The 18,996-nt window shown below is 49.2% G+C and overlaps 1 protein-coding gene across 1 annotated transcript; it reads left to right on the plus strand.

The window, feature by feature from the left end:
• The first annotated feature begins 72 nt into the window (after positions 1–72).
• On the plus strand, positions 73–15,933 carry LOC120953798 (laminin subunit alpha). Its single transcript, XM_040374056.2, has 12 exons — positions 73–321; positions 2,045–2,339; positions 2,411–2,557; positions 4,164–4,400; positions 4,480–4,650; positions 4,744–4,960; positions 5,027–5,236; positions 5,303–5,575; positions 5,652–5,789; positions 5,854–14,684; positions 14,759–15,289; positions 15,359–15,933. The coding sequence occupies exons 2-12, from the start codon at positions 2,112–2,114 to the stop codon at positions 15,488–15,490; spliced, it is 11,115 nt and encodes a 3,704-aa protein (XP_040229990.2). The 5' UTR covers positions 73–321; positions 2,045–2,111; the 3' UTR covers positions 15,491–15,933.
• Positions 15,934–18,996: the final 3,063 nt, after the last annotated feature.

The following is an 18,996-nucleotide window of genomic DNA, read 5'->3' on the forward strand; positions in this document are numbered from 1 at the left end:
GGAGCGCACCCGAAGAACAACAGATAAAGCGCGCTGCCTCGCTCGGCTTGCCCGAGAACGTCTTGCGCCGGCCGATCTGGGACTGGTTCCTCCGGGTCGCGCACGGACCGAAAGATTCAGAAACGCGCGAACGATCGAACCGAGCAGACGGGAAGGATCCGGTTCTCCCGTCCCGGTCGGGTAAGCCAGAAAAAAAAGAAAAAAGAAAAGAAGTGTAAAGTAACCAACAGGAAGTGTGTGTGTGAGATAAGCTGTGTCTTGTGCCGTGGTACCAAGCGATAAGAAACTTTGAATAGCGAGTGTGCTGTGCAGTGAAACGAGGTAAAGCTCATTTAAATATATAGTTAGATAGAATTTATGGTGCATGTTTGGAAAGTTGCTAGATAAGATTAGATAAAGTTTGGAAGATATAATACATTTGTGATCAAAGTGATAATATGTACAGATGTAAAGAGATGTGCTAAGCTTTACAAAGAAGGTTGTATAAAGTTTATACAAGCAAAGTATGTGCAAGGTGCAAAATACATCTAACACGGTATGCAAATTGAAGAAGCGAGAGCGAGACAGTGCCTTGTGAAGAACGAACGAGAACCATACACAATTAGTACGCTGGTTGAAAAAGGTTGCGATAATTTGAGAAATAGCACACCAAAAGTGAGTAGAAAGAGGAAACCTCGCCGAAAGTGCAGCGTCGTGAAGAAACGAAATGGCTGCAACACAAAATCCATCACCAGCAGCGGCAGGGGCAGCATCCTAGCATGTGGTGCATCGAATCGCCTGCAACCGCAAACGGCCAACCGAGCTCACCCTTTTGCCCGCACAGGCACAACATCCCTCAAAATGTGACCGTAAAAATACATGAAAACGAAGAAGAAGTCGACAACGATAATGACCTGTCCGCGCCCGGTCCCGGAGGTTTCTTTTCGGCTGGCTGCTCTTCCACCAGACGACCAGTGTGTCGTCTTCGTGCACTGTCTGTAGCACCCACCCGTCTGCAATCTTGCCCCTGTGTGGTGATCGTGCGGTGGGTTCAGGGGTGTGTGTGAGTGTTTTTTTTTTGTTAACTTGCTCGGTTTATGTTCGCTTCTCCCTGTGAGCATAGCTCTCCATAGAAATGGAAATGAAAACATAAGCCTCGGTTTCAAAACCGGCCACAGAAGAACATTCCAAGCTGCTCCGAGAAGAACAGGGAAAAGCAAAGCAGGAACCTACACAATCCGTGCTGAATGAATGGATGCGTTGCAGCGTGGCGAGTAGGTCGTTGGGTTTGGGAAGATTCGAAGCGTTTGTTCAAAAGAATGTAAAAAAACAGCTACGAAGAAACGAATAGATGATCGTAAGTTGCCTATGCGTACGATCATCTTTGTAAACGGAACCAATACTGGAGCCTTTTGCGTATGGGTAGGATTTCAAGTCATGCCTAGGGATTGTACAAAAGAAGTACGCCCTGTTTTCTTCCACCACGATTCGGACACCGTTTGTTAGAAGTTACATTAACGCACAAACCGTCTGTATTCCAGATGGAACCGTGTGGATAAATTTAGAACTTTATGCTGCATATGGGTTCCCGATTTGTTTCTGTTTGCTCGTGTAACTGACGCGAGTGAGCAGCTCTCTGCGCTTCGAGCTTCGAGATGTTTTGGGATGAAATCATGCACATAAGGCGTTCGTAGTAATGTATGCCGCAGCACTACACCGAGATGTTCATTTCCTGAGCGCACAGTTCCAGTGGGGTGTTTTTTTGTTTATTTTCCAATGTTGGTTCAGATATCGCTGTGCCACCCGTGTATAAATAGACGTCGACTATTGGCGATGGTGTTAGATCATCGATCGTCAAACGCTGGACAGTGAGCTTGGGAAGGCTACAGAATTGTGTTGAAATTGTAAAGCACGGATGTCTCAGCTCTCAACGATAAGGCATGCAGATGTTTCAGATTTGTTTTTTCAAAACAGGAACTAAATGTTGTACATATTTCACCAAGTCATATACACCACCACAAAGATGCGACGTTTTATTTTAAAATTTCATATTTGCTCCATCTAGCATTGTCTCGTCCATCTGGAGCGGTCTGATAGCCCCTTCTCATAGTCCGCTTATCGGACGGGTTGAGATGGGTGGCATCACAGCACTAGCCTCGATCACCGTCCTGGTGGTGCTAACCATCGGAACGGCCCGATCGGAGCTTACGCCACCATACTTTAATCTGGCCGAGGGACGAAGAATTGTTGCCAGTGCCACGTGTGGCGTTGGTACCGATGGGCCCGAGCTGTACTGTAAACTGGTTGGTGCAAACACTGAAAATGATCATCAAAACCAATACTCGGTCATCCAGGGACAGGTAAGTTTTGGGACGAATTGTATGTAAAAAAGAATCCTTATTTTCATTCGTAATCCCTCACACAATGCAAGGTTTGCGATGTTTGCGATCCGAACGATCCCGACAAAAGCCACCCGCCGGAGTATGCCATCGATGGTACGCAAAACTGGTGGCAGAGTCCCCCGTTGTCTCGTGGCATGAAGTACAACGAAGTTAACCTTACGATCGACTTTGATCAGGTAAGTAAAGATGCGAGTGTAAACTTCACCATCAAACCATCTCACCGCGGTGACCACCATCTGGCAAATGATCTAATCCATATGCACCAGCGGCAGGAAGGATGACATAATCTCGGCAGTATTGCAAACAGATATCTGTTTGCTTGTAAACGGCTAATGTAAACTTCACAAAGTCTATAGTTGGAACGTTTCGTTTGCTACGGCGATGGTGTAGCACAACATATGGCGGTAGCCACATATGTATGAATGGAGATTGGAATTAAAACGGAAATTATGAGAATTCAGCGGGCCGGAAAACAAGAGCCACACATCCCGTCTTGATAAGCGCTTGGTGACATTTGACTCCCAGCGGGATGGTTGTGATAACTTGCCTGAACTCGAGTTCCTTTTCGTTTGCTGATAAGCGTACTATTCTTGGTGCTTATGCTGCTGGTCTATGCTGACCGAGGCTGGTGTTCGGCAGCGGCACATAGTTTTTCTTATCAATTTAGAACACTCCATTCACTTCCTTATGCTGCGAGAATGGAAGCACATGAAGATTGCCAAGAGCTTCCCAACAGAAAGCAGTTACACAAGCTGATTTAACTCATAAGCTGGAGGTTTTGTTATGTAGCTATGCAGCATGTTGAATTTTAAATACGATAATTCGATAGCACTCAAAACTCATTTTTTAAAGAGATCATTATTAATTAATGATCAGATATTCACATGATGTCCATAGATACTAAACTACAGACAACATTAACATTGTTACTCTTTTAAAAATCCCTACGGCTATTGTTATAAATTTTGGATCCCTATTCCACAAAGTGGAATACATTCCACAAAGTGGAATGGACAAAACACTAGTCAGTCCCGAGCTGGTCTGATTGAATAGTCGTAAAAAGGCTTAGGAAAAGATTAAAAAACATGTTCGTTCTAGACACGATCCGCCTATTTCTTACGAACATACTACAGATAACCTAGCCCATTAGCTACCATCTTAAGTAGTTGCGTCACCAAAAAGAAGAAAAAGTAGTATGTAGCCCAACCCACGAACAAATCTAACTAATATAAAGAATGCTTGTAACAAGAACCATTTGCTCCCATTCATTCTGTTAGCTTTAGTCCCAAAGTCTTGCTCTCTCTTAGCAAGAGTAGTTTTAATTGGTATTTATAGTCATTATTACACTGCGATAACACAACAATCTACTCATTTCCGTTTGCATGAAGCGGCTTAAATTATGCACACGCCTTGCAGCGATGTGCAGTTTAATAGCGTCTTTGCTAAATGGACACCGCAAGTCGGTTGATGAGTACAGCGTAAACTTGACATTGTAAGATGATTTGCTTGGCAGTAGCTGCAATGAGTACTACTCTTATTATTATTATGCATATCCAGGGTGGTCCGCTAGAACGTGTTACCTCCAATTCCCTGCAACTGGCACATAGACACAACCAGCTGGATGTGCAGTCCATCGTCGCTGCGCTTCGTCGGCGCAATTCTAGTTTATGCTTGCATTTTTGTTTCATTCTTGTAATCTGAACTACCCGAACCGAGTTTTTGCCTTTCTTTTACCACACTTCTTCTCTTTTACAATTGTCCTATACTTTTTCATTTGTTAAGGAATTCCACGTGGCTTATCTGTTCATTCGTATGGGCAACTCGCCCCGTCCTGGATTGTGGTCGCTTGAGAAATCTAGCGATTACGGCAAAACGTGGACACCCTGGCAACACTTCTCCGACTCACCCACTGATTGCGTGACGTACTTTGGGCCGGACAGTTTGAAACCGCTCCAGAACGATGACGACGTTATCTGTACGATGGACCACTCGAAGATTGTACCCCTCGAGGGTGGTGAGGTAGGTGATGATCGCACGATCGATCGTGGAATCGATGCTGTATTTATGACTGTAATCCACGTTTGTGTTACCCCTCAAGATCCCGATTCGTTTGCTAAACAATCGTCCATCGGCGAACAATTACTTCAACTCGTCCACGCTGCAAGAATGGAGCAGAGCTACGAACGTGCGCATCCGTCTGCTGCGTACGAAGAACTTGCTCGGACATCTTATGTCCGTAGCGCGCCAGGACCCAACCGTTACGAGACGTGTAAGTTGAACAGGACAATGTGCGGCCCAATGAGTCCTAAAAGTTGTTTCAACACTTGAATAACTTATTTCATCTTGTCTCAATCCCTTCCAGTATTTCTACTCGATCAAAGATATCTCGATCGGTGGACGTTGTGTGTGCAACGGTCATGCTAACACGTGTAACGTACTGGATCCTCGCTCGCCGAGACGCATTCTGGCCTGCCAATGTCAGCATAACACGTGCGGCGTTCAGTGTGCCGAGTGTTGTCCCGGATTCCAGCAGAAGAAATGGCGACAGAACACCAACGCAAGGCCTTTTCAGTGTGAACGTAAGTAATTGGTGGTTTATATAGCAAAGAAATTCCCCTAATCAACTTCTCTTTCTTGCCATTCAGCGTGTAACTGTCATGGACATTCGGATGAATGTATCTACTCGGAGGAGATCGATGAGAAGGGTCTGTCGCTGGACATCCATGGAAACTACGAGGGTGGCGGCGTTTGCCAAAACTGCCAGCACAACACGAAGGGCATTAACTGCAACCAATGCGAGGACAAGTTCTATCGCCCGTACGGTAGATTCTGGAACGAAACGGATGTTTGCCAGCGTAAGTAATAAGCGCATTGGGTAACGACGGCTCGAAGCAATAGCTAATCCGATGTTTCGCTTACAGCTTGCGATTGCGATCACTTTTACTCGACCGGTAACTGCGAGGAGGAAACGGGTCGCTGTGAGTGTCGGGCTGAGTTTGAGCCGCCGCTGTGTGACGCTTGTTCGTACGGCCACTTTGGGTATCCCAATTGCCGGCAGTGCGAGTGCAACTTGAACGGCACGATCGGATACTACTGCGAGGCGGTGAATGGTACCTGTCCCTGCAAGCATAACTTTGACGGGCCGCATTGTAAGCAGTGCGCCAAGGAGTACTACGGCTTCCCGGACTGCGATCGTAAGTACAACGGAATGAAAGCATGAATTTGGTGCGATATGATTTTTTATGTGCGTTATCGCTATCTCTTCGACAGCTTGCGATTGTAACATGCACGGGTCGGTGGACAGTGTTTGTGACGAGGGTAGCGGTCAGTGTCAGTGCAGACCCAACTTCGCTGGACGACTGTGCGATTCTTGCAAGGACGGGTTTTATAGGTATCCGGATTGTACATGTAAGTTCATATGACTGGCTGATGTTTCGTACAGTGCAGTTAACTTTAATCATACTCCTTGCAGACTGTAACTGTGATGTGCGCGGTACGTTGGACGAGGTGTGCGATAAGAACAGCGGAACCTGCCTGTGCCGCGAAGGTTACGGTGGTCCTCGGTGCGATCAGTGCATTCCTGGCTATTACAACTATCCCGACTGTGTGCCTTGCAACTGTTCCAGTGCGGGCAGCACATCGACCGTTTGTGACATCACGGGACGCTGCTCGTGCTTGGAGAACTTTGGTGGCCGACAGTGTACGGCCTGCTTGGCCGGATACTACCAGTACCCGGAGTGTTTGCCGTGCAATTGCGATTCGTACGGTTCGCTGGCCAAATCTTGCACCAACGATGGACAGTGCCAGTGCAAGGATAACTTCGATGGCAAGAATTGCCAGCAGTGTAGGGAAGGGTTCTACAATTTCCCGGCCTGCGAGGAGTGCAACTGTGATCCGGCGGGTGTGATACCCCGCTTTGCCGGGTGCGGCTCCGTACCGGCTGGTGAGCTGTGCCAGTGTAAGGAGCGCGTACATGGCCGAATCTGTGACAAGTGTCGTCCGCTGTACTGGAATCTTACCGCCTCGAATCCCCACGGTTGCCAGGAGTGTGAGTGCTTTATCGATGGTACGATCGGTGCGCTCGACACGTGCGACACAAAGTCGGGCCAGTGTGCCTGCAAACCGTCGGTAACGGGACGCCAGTGTACGGAGTGTAAAGACGGCACGTTTGATCTGTTCGGATCGAACCTGTTCGGGTGTAAGGATTGTGGTTGCGATATCGGTGGTGCGGCGGACAATGTTTGTAACAAGGAAACGGGCCAGTGCCGGTGTCATCCGCGCGTTTCGGGCCGCACCTGTTCCTACCCGCTGACCACACACTACTACCCGACGCTGTACCAGTACCAGTTTGAGTACGAAGATGGCTATACGCAGTCCGGGGCGCAGGTGCGCTACCAGTTCCACGAGGACATTTTCCCCGGATTCAGTAGCCGCGGGTACGCCGTGATGTCATCGCTGCAGAACGAGGTCATCAACGAGGTACGGGTGCTGAAGTCGTCCGTGTATCGGCTGGTGATACGGTACAAGAATCCCAATCCGGACAATGTCGTAGCATCGATTCTCATTACACCGGACAATCCAACGGAGGTGGAGCAGAAGACAAAGGTGCTGTTCAAGCCCACGGAAAACCCCGAGTTTGTGACGGTGTCTGATGCGCGTGGCGAGGTTCCATCGCCGGTGGTGCTGGACCCGGGCAGCTACACTATCAGCATCAAAACGGAGAAGACCGTCTTCCTCGATTACTTCGTGCTGCTTCCGGCCGCGTACTATGAGGCTTCCATACTGACGAAAAAGATTGAAACACCGTGCGAGTTTAACGATCCCAACCTGTGCCGACACTATCAGTACCCGAGCGTTGCGCCGTACAACCCGCAGACGGAAGCGTTCATCATTGAGGATGGGCAGAGCTACAAGCCGGTGGAATTTTTCAAAGACTTTGAGCATCTGCACGAACTGAAGGAGCAGGATCTGCCGACGCTGGTGGAAACGCAGCGGGAGTTGTACTACCCAGTGGAGGTGCCACATGCAGGCCGGTACGTTGTGGTCATAGATTACATCACCTATCGTAACAACCCGGAGGTGGGCATCCTGCACGTCAATCTGGTGGGCGATCTAGATCAGGACGGGTCGGCCACGGTTTATCCGTGCACGTACACCACCGTCTGCCGGCAGCCAGTCATCGATCGGGAGTCGCGCGAGAAGATATTCTTCCTCGATCCGAACAACCGGAAACCGATCCTGGTGAGAAGTGTGGACGAATCCAGTGCGACAGCGATCAAATCGGTCACGGCCATACCGTACGAAGACTGGTCAACGGATTACATCCGCCCGAGCTCGGTGTGCGTGATGCAGGATGGTAAGTGCGTGCAGACAAGCTACCGCACAGCGCCGGACTCGAAGAAGATTGAGTTCGAGACGGAAAATGAGTACCTTGTGGCGGAGGAAATGCCCCGGGAAGTGTCGGACAATAACACCAAGCTGATCCTGCTCAATGAAAACCTCCAGGATGTGACAATCAAGGCAAAGGTGCAGTATCCGAATCGGTACGTGCTGATCGTGAAGTTCTTCCAGCCCGATCACCCCGCATACAATGTGCACTATCGAATTGAGACGGAGCGACAGAACTATGTCGGACGGCTGGTGGTTCGCCATTGCCCGGCCAACAGTGGTTGCCGAGAGGTGCTGAAGCAGGACAACGGATACATTGAGTTCGATCTGGAGGATAAAATTGAGCTTACGATCCTTAACGGTGGCAGCACGCGGCTGTGGGTGGATTACGTTCTGCTCGTGCCGGCCGACCAGTTCCACAACGGTTTGCTGCAGGAGGAAACGTTCGACCAGACGAACGCGTTCATCCAGAACTGTGGCCAGGACCATTTCTACATCCAGACAAATGCTAGCGATTTCTGCAAGAAGGCCGTCTTTTCGCTTACCGCCGATTACAACAGCGGTGCACTGCCCTGCAACTGCGACTATTTCGGCTCGACAAGCTTCGAGTGTGAACCGTTCGGTGGCCAGTGCCAGTGTAAAGCACACATCATTGGGCGCAAGTGCGAGGCGTGCAAAACTGGGTTCTACGGATTCCCGGACTGCAAGCCGTGCAACTGCCCATCGACCGCCCAGTGCCACAAGGATACGGGTGAGTGCGTGTGCCCCGATCGTGTGACGGGTGAAAAGTGCGATCAGTGCGTACCGTACACGTTCGGCTTTGATCAGATAATCGGTTGCGAGGAGTGTAACTGTAATCCCCTGGGCGTGGCGAATAATAACTTGCAGTGCGACATGGAGAGCGGTTTGTGCGAGTGTAAGTCAAACGTGGTCGGCCGTAAGTGTGACCGTTGCCAGTATGGATTCTTCAATTTCCCCTACTGCGAGCCGTGCCACTGCGATATCCGCGGCACCACGTTCGAAATCTGCGACCAGACGGATGAGAGCTGTTTCTGCAAGAAGAACGTGCAGGGCCGGGAATGCAACACTTGCGTGGATGGTACGTACAATCTGCAGGCAAGCAATTCGGATGGATGTACCAAGTGTTTCTGTTTCGGACATACCAGCCGTTGCCAGACGGCGTTCTTGCGCCCCTTCAACGTGAGCATGATGAAGGATATGACGGTGAATACGATTCGTCTGTCCGGGGGCAAGGTCACGATCACACCGTGGGTCATGACGGAAGAGATCATGCTGAACGAAACGTCCGCCGAGGTGTCGCTGAGCAGTTTCGACAATCGCGACCCATCGGCCGGCATGGTTTACTTCGGCATGTTGGATCACCTGTTCGATCTGAACAATCATCTGTCAGCGTACGGCGGCTATCTGACGTACAAAATCTTGTTCACGAACGGCCTGTTCGGCAGTTCGCTGATCGGTGCGGACGTCATACTCGAGGGCAAGCAGTTGGAGGTGATGCACCAGAGCTACCGGCAACCGTCGTCGAATCAACTGTTCAGCGGCAGCGTGGAGATGGTGGAGAGCAACTTCCAAACGGCGGACGGTGGTCCAGTAAGCCGAGAACAGTTTATGATGCTGCTGCGCGATCTGAAGAATATCTATATTCGGGCGTCCTACTGGGAGAACGGTCTTGCGACGGTTATCTCGGACGTCAGTCTAACGATGGCACATGACGACTTGGATCAGCCGCATCTGTACCGCGAGCTGGCAGTTGAGAACTGCGACTGTCCGCCGGGATACACGGGACGGTCGTGCGAAGACTGCGCACCGGGCTACTATCGGGATCCGAACGGGCCTTATCTTGGCTACTGTATTCCGTGCGAGTGTAATGGGCATGCGGCTACTTGCGACTGTAACACTGGTATTTGTCACGACTGTCAGCATTATACGACCGGCGAACATTGCGATCAGTGTATTGAAGGATACTACGGTAATGCTACGCGCGGTACACCGAACGACTGTATGATCTGTGCCTGCCCGTTGCCGGTGGAGTCGAACAACTTTGCCACGTCGTGCGAGGTGTCTGAGGATGGGTATGAGATACATTGCGCCTGTAAGCCGGGTTACCATGGGGAAAAGTGTCAGAGCTGTGCGCCAGGCTACTATGGACAACCTCAGGTCGAGGGTGAATTCTGCAAACCGTGCGACTGCTCGGGCAACATCAATGCGGAGGAACCGGGAGCATGCGATTCGGTGTCGGGCGAATGTTTGCTGTGTCTGAACAACACGTACGGCCGGGCATGTAACTTGTGTGCGCCTGGTTTCTACGGTGATGCCATCAATCTGAAGGACTGCCAGAGTTGCATCTGCGATAAGACCGGTATGGACTATTGCGACAACTTTATCGGAACGTGCAACTGTTTGCCGAATGTGATCGGCGAAAAGTGCGATCGTTGTGAGGAGGATCACTATGGGTTCGAATCGGGACGTGGCTGTACGCCGTGTGACTGTGGCATTGCATCGAATAGCTCGCAGTGCGACGATCACACTGGCAAGTGTGCCTGCAAACCGGGAGTGACGGGACGGCAGTGTGATCGCTGTGAGCCCGGCTACTGGAACTACTCGGAGGAGGGCTGCGTGCCGTGCTCGTGTAACACCGATTACTCTCGAGGATTGGGTTGCAATGCTTTGACCGGTCAGTGCGAGTGTCTGTCGGGTGTGGTGGGTGAGAAGTGTGATTCCTGTCCGTACCGGTGGGTGCTGATACCGGACACTGGCTGCCAGGAGTGTGACGTATGCCACCATGCACTGTTAGATGTAACGGACGGACTCAAGCTCGATGTTGATCCGGTGCTGCAGGACATCAAAACGATCGCGGACGATTACTACACGTCGCAAAAGTTGAAATACTTCGATGATATGGTGGATGAGCTGGAACCGAAGGTGCGCAGTCTGGATCCGCATGGTGTCAATCTGAATCCGTCGCGGCAGAAGGTGGAATCGCTGGAGATGGAGGTGAAAAATTTAGACCGTCGCATTCAGTATGCCGACGAGAACGCGAAGGACATTTCCACCAATAGCGAAAATCTGCTGGCCGCTGCATCAAACGTGCTGGACGACTGCCGGCTGGTGCACATCAACACGAAGAACACCATTGACGAAGTGATGATACTGGGAGAGAATCTCGGATCGTCTGAAATTACGAAGCTGGACCAAGCGTTTACCGAAGCAAAGCACTATCTGGACAATATTAAGCAATACTCGACGACACCAGAGTCACTCAACTCTCAGTTGGAGAATGCGACACGCTTACTGGAGCGGGTGGAACAGTTTGGTGAACCGGTGCAGACACAACATGAAAAGCTGGCCAAGCTGATGCACGACATTGGCGAGTTTGATGTGAAGCTAGAAGACCTCTACACTTGGAGCTTGAAGGTGGAGAAGGAAAGTGGCATCACTTCGAAGCTGAACAATCAAAACAAGGGTTCAGTGAATACGAAATTTGACACGGTTTCGGCCCACGCGAAGGAAGCTACCGAGAACATTGAAAACAGCAAATTGCTGCTGGCCAATTCGTCTAACATCATGAAGGACATTGACATCACGCACAAGGAGCTGGGCAACGTGAACAAAGAGCTTACCGATTTGAATAACGCCGTCGATAATGACTTGCCGAATTCGTACGATGAGTACCAGCAACTAAATCCACAGATCGAACGTGCATCGGCCCATGCAAGAGACTTGGCGATTGAAGCCAGTAGTTTGTCGGATAAGTACTCCGACGTGTCGGCCAACTCGGAAACGGCGCTGCAGGCTGCAACGGCTCACTCGAAGATTGTGGACGCAGTTAAGGAGGCTGGGGATGGCATTCGTAACGCTACGCTCACCGCACAGAAGGCAACGGACCAGACGGAAGGTATCGATAACCGAGCGGCCGAATCGGACGCTGCTTCGCGTGAGCTGCTCAGCGAGGCTCGCCGTATGTTTACCACCCTGCAGACGGAACTTGAGCCACAGAGCAAGCAGTCGATCGATACGGTCGATGGTATTAAGGAGAAGAACGATCACAGCGATGACATGCTGCACTCCATCAATGCCGCTCTGGACGGTATTCCGGAGGAGTCGCACACGGACAGTTGGGAAAATGCACGCGATCAGGCAATCGAAGCGCAGGCCAAGTCACACAACTCGCTTAAAATACTGGACCCGATGATCAGCGATCTTTCCAAGAGTGTGTACATGGCGGAACAACTGCCGAAAGAGGTGGACAACACGCAAAAGGACATTAAGCAAGCAACGACACAGATTGAACGGCTCAAAACGATGATTCCCAACATCCGCCAGCTGGTGGAGAAGCTGGACACGAAGCAGAACCAGGTAGATTCGATCGTAAGCGATATTGGCGATCGGCTGGAGGCGCTGAAGCGACAGATCGGAGAGGCCCGATCTGTTGCTAACACGGTTAAGGTCGGCATGCAATTCCACCCCAACACAACGGTGGAGCTAAAGCCACCGCAAAGCCTGTCCCAGATGGCTACGAACTCCAACGTGTCCGTGTTCTTCCGCACGGACAAACCGGAAGGCTTCGTGCTGTACCTCGGCAATGAAGTGAAGCCGGACGCGAAGAAGAGCTCACGCGATGATTACATGGCACTGGAGATTGAGAATGGCTACCCGGTGCTGTCGATCGATCTTGGCAATGATCCAGAGAAGGTGATCAGTCCAAAGTATGTGGCTGACGACAAGTGGTACCAGGCGATCGTGGAGCGTACCGGTAACAACGTGAAGCTTATTATCCGCGAAGAGCTGGACAATGGTACGGATGTGTTCCATACGAAGGAGCAGGTGCTCCCCGGAGCGTACAACGTGTTCAATGTGGACCAGAACAGCAAACTGTTCATTGGAGGCTATCCGCCAGAGTACAACATGCCGCAGGACGTGAAGTCGAGCGAGTTTGATGGTCGCATCGAGCAACTGCAGATCGGTGGCGAGCATGTAGGGTTGTGGAACTTTATTGACGCTCAGAATGTGTACGGATCGCCGGAACGGGAGTCACTGCGCAACGAGGAGAACCCATCGACCGGATTCCGGTTTAGTGGCAACGGTTATGTGGCAATCGATTCGAAGCCGTACACGTTCAAGCAGCAGTCCCAGCTGCAGTTCCAGTTTAAGGCACCGCCAGAGACGCGTGACGGTTTGCTGTTCTATGCGGGCAAAAACAAACACTTCATTTCGGTCGAGATGCGCAACGGTGCGGTAGTGTTCCAGTTCAAGCTTGGCCAGCACGCCCAGGCAGTGACGATGGGATCGAGCAGTGCGTTCAATGACGACAAATGGCACAAGATTTCCGTCGAGCGGGATGGCAACATCGGCAAGCTGACCGTGGACGATCGTGAGGTGTTCCAGCAGACGGGATCGGCAGATCACCAGCAGTTGCACATCTCGGAAGCACTTTACTTCGGTGGTTATCATAGCCGAGTGAACCACTCGGAGGTTACGTCCAAGGGCTTCGACGGCTGTATTGACGATGTGTACATTTTGGGCAACAAAGTGGATCTGAGCATTAATCTAAAGGCCCTCGACGTGCGGCCGGGATGTCCGATGAAGTTCTCACCGCTTGTGTCGTTCCCGCCGCGCCAGTTCGGCTACGTCAGCCAGCCGGGCGTTGCTTCGGTGAACAGTCTGCAGGTTAATCTGAAGTTCCGCACCACCCAAAGTGATGGAGTGCTCTTCTACACCACCACGTACGATCAGAGCGGTACGCTGGGATTGGCCCTGCGGGACGGTGTGCTAGTGCTGAGCAGTACCGGCATGGAGCTTACCACCGGGGATCGTACGTACAATGATGGGGAATGGCACGCGCTAACTGCTGCCCATGATCACGATCGGTTGACGCTGCTGGTGGACGATGACGATCCACACTTTAGCCAATATCCGCCGCAACCGTTGTATATTGAAAACGGTGACATCTACTTCGGAGGGCTGCCGAAGAATTATGTCACGGCAACTAATGCGATCGCGTCGAATGCTTATTTCATGGGATGCATTAGCGATATTACGGTGAACGGACATATTGTTAACTTCGCTACGCTCACCGACAAGAAGTCGGCCGTACTGGATCAGTGCTCGCGGGAACTGTTTGCAGCTGGCGATGTGCCGCTGTACTATCCGAACGATGGCAAGGATCCAGAGGTATTTGTGCAAAGCCGCTTTGATGCGGATCGCGACCAGTCCGGCAGGTACGACGAGGACGAAGATAAGGATACAAGAACACCGGATTACGGTAGACAGCCAACGACCGGTGCTCCGAGAGCTCCTCCGAGTGCGGCACCTGCACCAACAAACAGCAGTGTCACAACACCATCTTCCACTACGACTACTACTACTACCACTACTACCACTACAACAACGAGACGTCCTAGGCCGGATGAGCCGCAGCCAGTGTGCAGGCTACCGGTCACACCAGATCAGGATGTCGACTTCGACTCCGGTTATCGGTTCGGTACGGGACAGTTCAGCCATATCGAGTTCAGCGAAGTGCCGCTCAAGAACAAACGGCAGTACGATTTCTCGCTCAGCTTCAAGACGGAGTTCCCCGAGGGCGTCCTATTTTACGTGGCCGATCCGCGCCATACGGACTTCATTGCGCTGCATCTGCGCGATGGTAAAGTGTTCCACTCGTTTAACTGTGGGTCCGGATCGGCCAACATGTCGTCCGAGCGACGGTATGACGACAATGAGTGGCACACGGTGCACTTTACGCGCCACAACAACAAGGGCAAGCTGGTAGTGGATAGCGAGGACGAATCGCAAGGTGAATCTTCCGGCACTACCCGCACCATGGCGCTGCAGGCACCGATGTTTGTCGGTGGTGTAAGTGGTGACAATTATGAGGAGGTGGCACTTAATCTTAAGGTGAGTAGTTATCAGTAGACAGGGCAATGGAATGGTCCGCAAAATGAGATTAATGTAACGATTGCCTTTCACAGATGGACAAAAATGTGCTGGAGCGAAACCAATTCGTTGGATGCATTAACGACATCGAAGCGAATGGCCGCCCGTTAGCCGCACCTTCGAACATTACCCGCACGATTCCCTGCTCTACGCAGATCGAAACGGGAACGTTCTTCGGCAATGGTGGCGGTTTCGTCAAGCTGTACGATAAGTTCAAGGTGGGCAATGAGCTGACCGTCAGCATGGACATTCGTCCGCGCGCTCAGAGCGGTCTGCTTATGTCCGTACACGGCCGCAAGGCGTACTTCGTGCTGGAGATGATCAATGGCACGATCAGTCTGTCGGTGAACAATGGCGACGAGCCATTCACTGCCACCTACACGCCACTGCCGGAGGAGAATCTTTGCGACGGCCAGTGGCGCACAGTTTCCGCTATCAAGTCGCAGTACGTGATCACCATCAAGGTGAACGATGTCAGTTCGAATCCTGCCATCGGTGATGCACGCTCCCCGTCGACCGATACCACACGACCGCTGTTCCTGGGCGGACATCCTCACTTACAGAGGGTAAGTACCTGACGGCTGGTCAGATGAGGTATACAACATAAATCTAACCAATTTTTTTATGGCTTGCAGATTCGAGGATTTGCTGCGCGAGTACCTTTCCAGGGATGTATACGCAACGTGAAGGTTCGTGATACGGTTGAACAGATTACACCAAAGATGACGGTCGGCAATGTGCAGACAGGCGTGTGCCCGACCATTTAAACAAACAGATCAATCTGGACGTTGAATAGACGTTTGAACGTCTTCAATAGACAAACGACCTTTTGAATAACGAATTTGGCTAACGTACCTTGGAATGTGATTATGAACGACAGGAAGCAACTGATGATGATAATGAAAATGCTGCTACACCATGGACGTCTCTAATTTGGATAAAAACACACTAAGCGAAGATTTCACAATGTTCTTTCCTTTTCTTTGTATTTCTATTTTACTCTTCTTTTACTCAACAAGTATCCAGTACAACCAGATCCAGTGACTTCTTTTTTCCTCTTTTTTTCATAAATGATCAATGCAGTTAACCAGTGCCATTATTGTTGCTACACATGGAAAGATCAATTTTTCATACAACCCAAAATTCAATATTGATTTTATGTAGTTTTCCAGATTTCAATAAAATCTCCCCAGTTTGAGCAATAACAGTAGATTTTTTATTTTTTTATTTTACATTTCGTTAATGTTGTTTTGAGGAGAATTAGAACAAGTGGTAAGTAATCATTTCTTTCTTAGGTGACTCTATGTTTACGTATTTTTCCAAAGAATTCTAAATAATCAAATGTGATGTTGTACTTTAGTTAGCCAATGTTGTAATGTAGGTAAGATACGCCAAACATACGGTTCGTGAGAATGGTTAGAGAAATTGCCGCACAATATACAACATATTGCGAAATAAAGTAAATTTTAGGACCTTACATTCCTACTAACGCATCTACCAACATCAGGCTGAGCAGGCTGATAATCTTCAAAACAAACATTTGGCAAAGGTAATGGACAAAGTTCATTTCCCATAGGAAGAGTTCAAGAAAGTGTCCCAACCTTTATGAGAACCCCTGAAAACCCCTGTAAAGCGCAGAGTTTTGCAAACATAATGTGAGGCTACATGTATCCACAACAATTATTTGAGTATTTATTTGCGCCACCAAGATCCCAGATTCAAACGCATCACAAAAAGTGGTGAGGAGTCAAAACGGTTGTATAGCTCGAAAACGGAGCCGTCTTGCCCGAAGTGTCTTATTGTTCTTATTTTTTTCGCACAACAACAATCGTTGTCGGTCAAGTCCTGCCTTTCAGGTCAGCGCAAGTGAGCTTGGCTTTCAGTGACTTACTGATTACTCATAGCAGGATAATCATTTTTTTATTTGTTTTATAGAGGCTTTGGACCTTTTGGCTGACATTCACCTCTTAGGATAATCAGTCCTACGTATAGGGGCGTGGTCAGTTCGGGGCTTGAGCCTTTAGCGGGAATGTTGTTAAGGCATACGAGTTGACGATTGTACCACCAGACCGGTCGAGAAGATGGAACAACACTATGATGGGCATCAATCAGCAAAAGCTCCAAATGTCTCACTATAGCGGCTCCATGAACAATCTTATTATTTGCGCCATGCATTCAAATTAATACATAATATCTCTCGCTACTCACAACAAAGCACGTCGTCGTGACATGGCCCGTTCAAGAGGGAAATAAAAAGTACAGCTTATTTATATGCACCAGATGACAAAGCTCCCTGGTAATATAAGATACTAATTCTAGCAGAAGGTTGCATCGTCGAATATTTATTTATGTCGAATATTTAATCAAATGAATCTAAAACGAATTGGATGCCATCATCATCCAATAGAAGAAGGTCATTCGCACGCACAAATGAAATTTTGACGCTTTCTACACGGTTTATTACACACAAATCCACAATTTTTGGTATCTCAAGCACCATTCGAGCACATCATGGTTGAAAATTTAGAACAAATGTCACTTGGGTAGAGAATGTGCTCTTCAACTACTTTTGATATTACGATGCCATCTCATTCATTATCTACTCATATTCAATCTCACAGGCCTGCAGTCGATAAATGTCTCCTAGCTCCTGCATTTGTTACCCGCTGTACTTTATTTTACTATGTAGTTGAACATTTACTACATCTGGAATAACAAGGTCTAATGGAATGCAAAATTAACACCTGGCAAGTGCATTAAACAATATTTTGCCATACTTTGTACTCAGGTTTAGAAGAGTAGATTAATAACGCTCCGTGCTATCTTCCTGTAACGGTCAAAACGAAATGTATCAATCCAGTACGGTACAGGATGGTAGCCGTCTGGGTGTTAAGATTTTATCAATCCAGCTTTAACAGATTTACGTGTTAATCAAACTCGTTTTCCCAGCTAGGCTGGTAACGAGTCATGCTGCTTCGCAGGATGCTTTAGCACGTCAAAATGAATGGTCATTTGTGTGGCGGGTGAAGCAAAACAGATAATGCAAACCGAAGACGAAAGCAGATGAAAGACGGCACCTAGATTAGGCACGAGTACGGTGCCCGTGCAGTTGCCAAAGGTACGAACGTAGAACGTGCGGTGTACAGTTGGAGGGGTGAAAGTGGTGAGATTTAGTAGCGTTGCATTAAACGGGATGCAAATGCACTACCAGCGCTATAAAGCATAATAAATAAATCGATTAGATAAAGTCAATTTAAAAAGATTAATGTGCCACCGCAGAATGAATGTTTAAGGAGGTTCGCCCGGTTCGCGCAAGGGCTAGTGCGTATCTTTGCGTCCTACACACAGGGCAGGCGCTAGTGGTGGTGCCGGACGCTTTTGTGAAAGCGTCAACAGTACCGGAGGCGCGTACGCAAATTATGTGCACACAGCGGGATCGATACGTAACAAATCTTTGCTTTGCGACTTACGATACGCTATTAAACATTACTGCGACACGTTTGCACTTGTTGTTGTGCTCGAGAGGTACTCTTGCCTCAAGATGCACATAGTTTAAATTCTTTGGTCGGATGGGTGTTTAGCTTAATGGTACGAGTAGTTTTTCGTTTATTTCAACCATTTGCTTGAATGTAATCAGCGGCTGGCCCGTTTTCAGTCACGTTACGGACCACAGTGAAGGTACAAAAATCAATTAGGTCCATTTACTGTAAGACATTGCCGTTTGCCTAGCTAATGCAGTGACGATCGATTCAACGATGCATAGAAGTTTTCAGTGCCTAATCAGCAACATACTGTACGATACTTTTTAATGAGCTATTCTAGCTATTTAGATGCTATTTGCAATCCAAAATATATGCACTGGATCATACTAAAAGTGCATGCACTTCGTACCGCTGATTCCGGTGACGGGTCGTTACAAACGGTTTAAGCGCTGCGAGACCACCATGATACTGGTACGCTGTGCAGCTCATAAAGCTTTATCGGACTCGAGCCGGGCTAAAGACGCGGCCCCCGTCGGCGTATTTACCTATTTATTATTATCGTAATTTATGGTGGACCAATTGAGAAATAGGTGAACCGTGGGCTCGGATCGCTCACTCTCGATCGTTTAGCGTCAGGCGTAGGTTGCGAAATGACCAAACGGTACACGGGGTGTAAGGGACGGGGTGTTTGAGGGAGATCAGACAGAAGGAAGCAGGAAAATTGTGCACATGATGTTGCTGAAAGCTAAAGATGCAACCTTGTTGTAGAATAGCCTGCAGCGAGCGCGCTT

This window comes from Anopheles coluzzii, chromosome 2, assembly GCF_943734685.1.
Source record: "Anopheles coluzzii chromosome 2, AcolN3, whole genome shotgun sequence".
Classification (NCBI taxonomy): Eukaryota; Metazoa; Arthropoda; class Insecta; order Diptera; family Culicidae; genus Anopheles; species Anopheles coluzzii.

Bases quoted from the DNA above. Each gene is read 5' to 3' on its own strand.
- LOC120953798 (XM_040374056.2), top strand. From the start codon at position 2,112: ATGGGTGGCATCACAGCACTAGCCTCGATCACCGTCCTGGTGGTGCTA. The intron at 2,558-4,163 runs GTAAGTAAAGAT...TCATTTGTTAAG, and splicing joins TTACGATCGACTTTGATCAG to GAATTCCACGTGGCTTATCT. The intron at 5,576-5,651 runs GTAAGTACAACG...TCTCTTCGACAG, and splicing joins CGGCTTCCCGGACTGCGATC to CTTGCGATTGTAACATGCAC.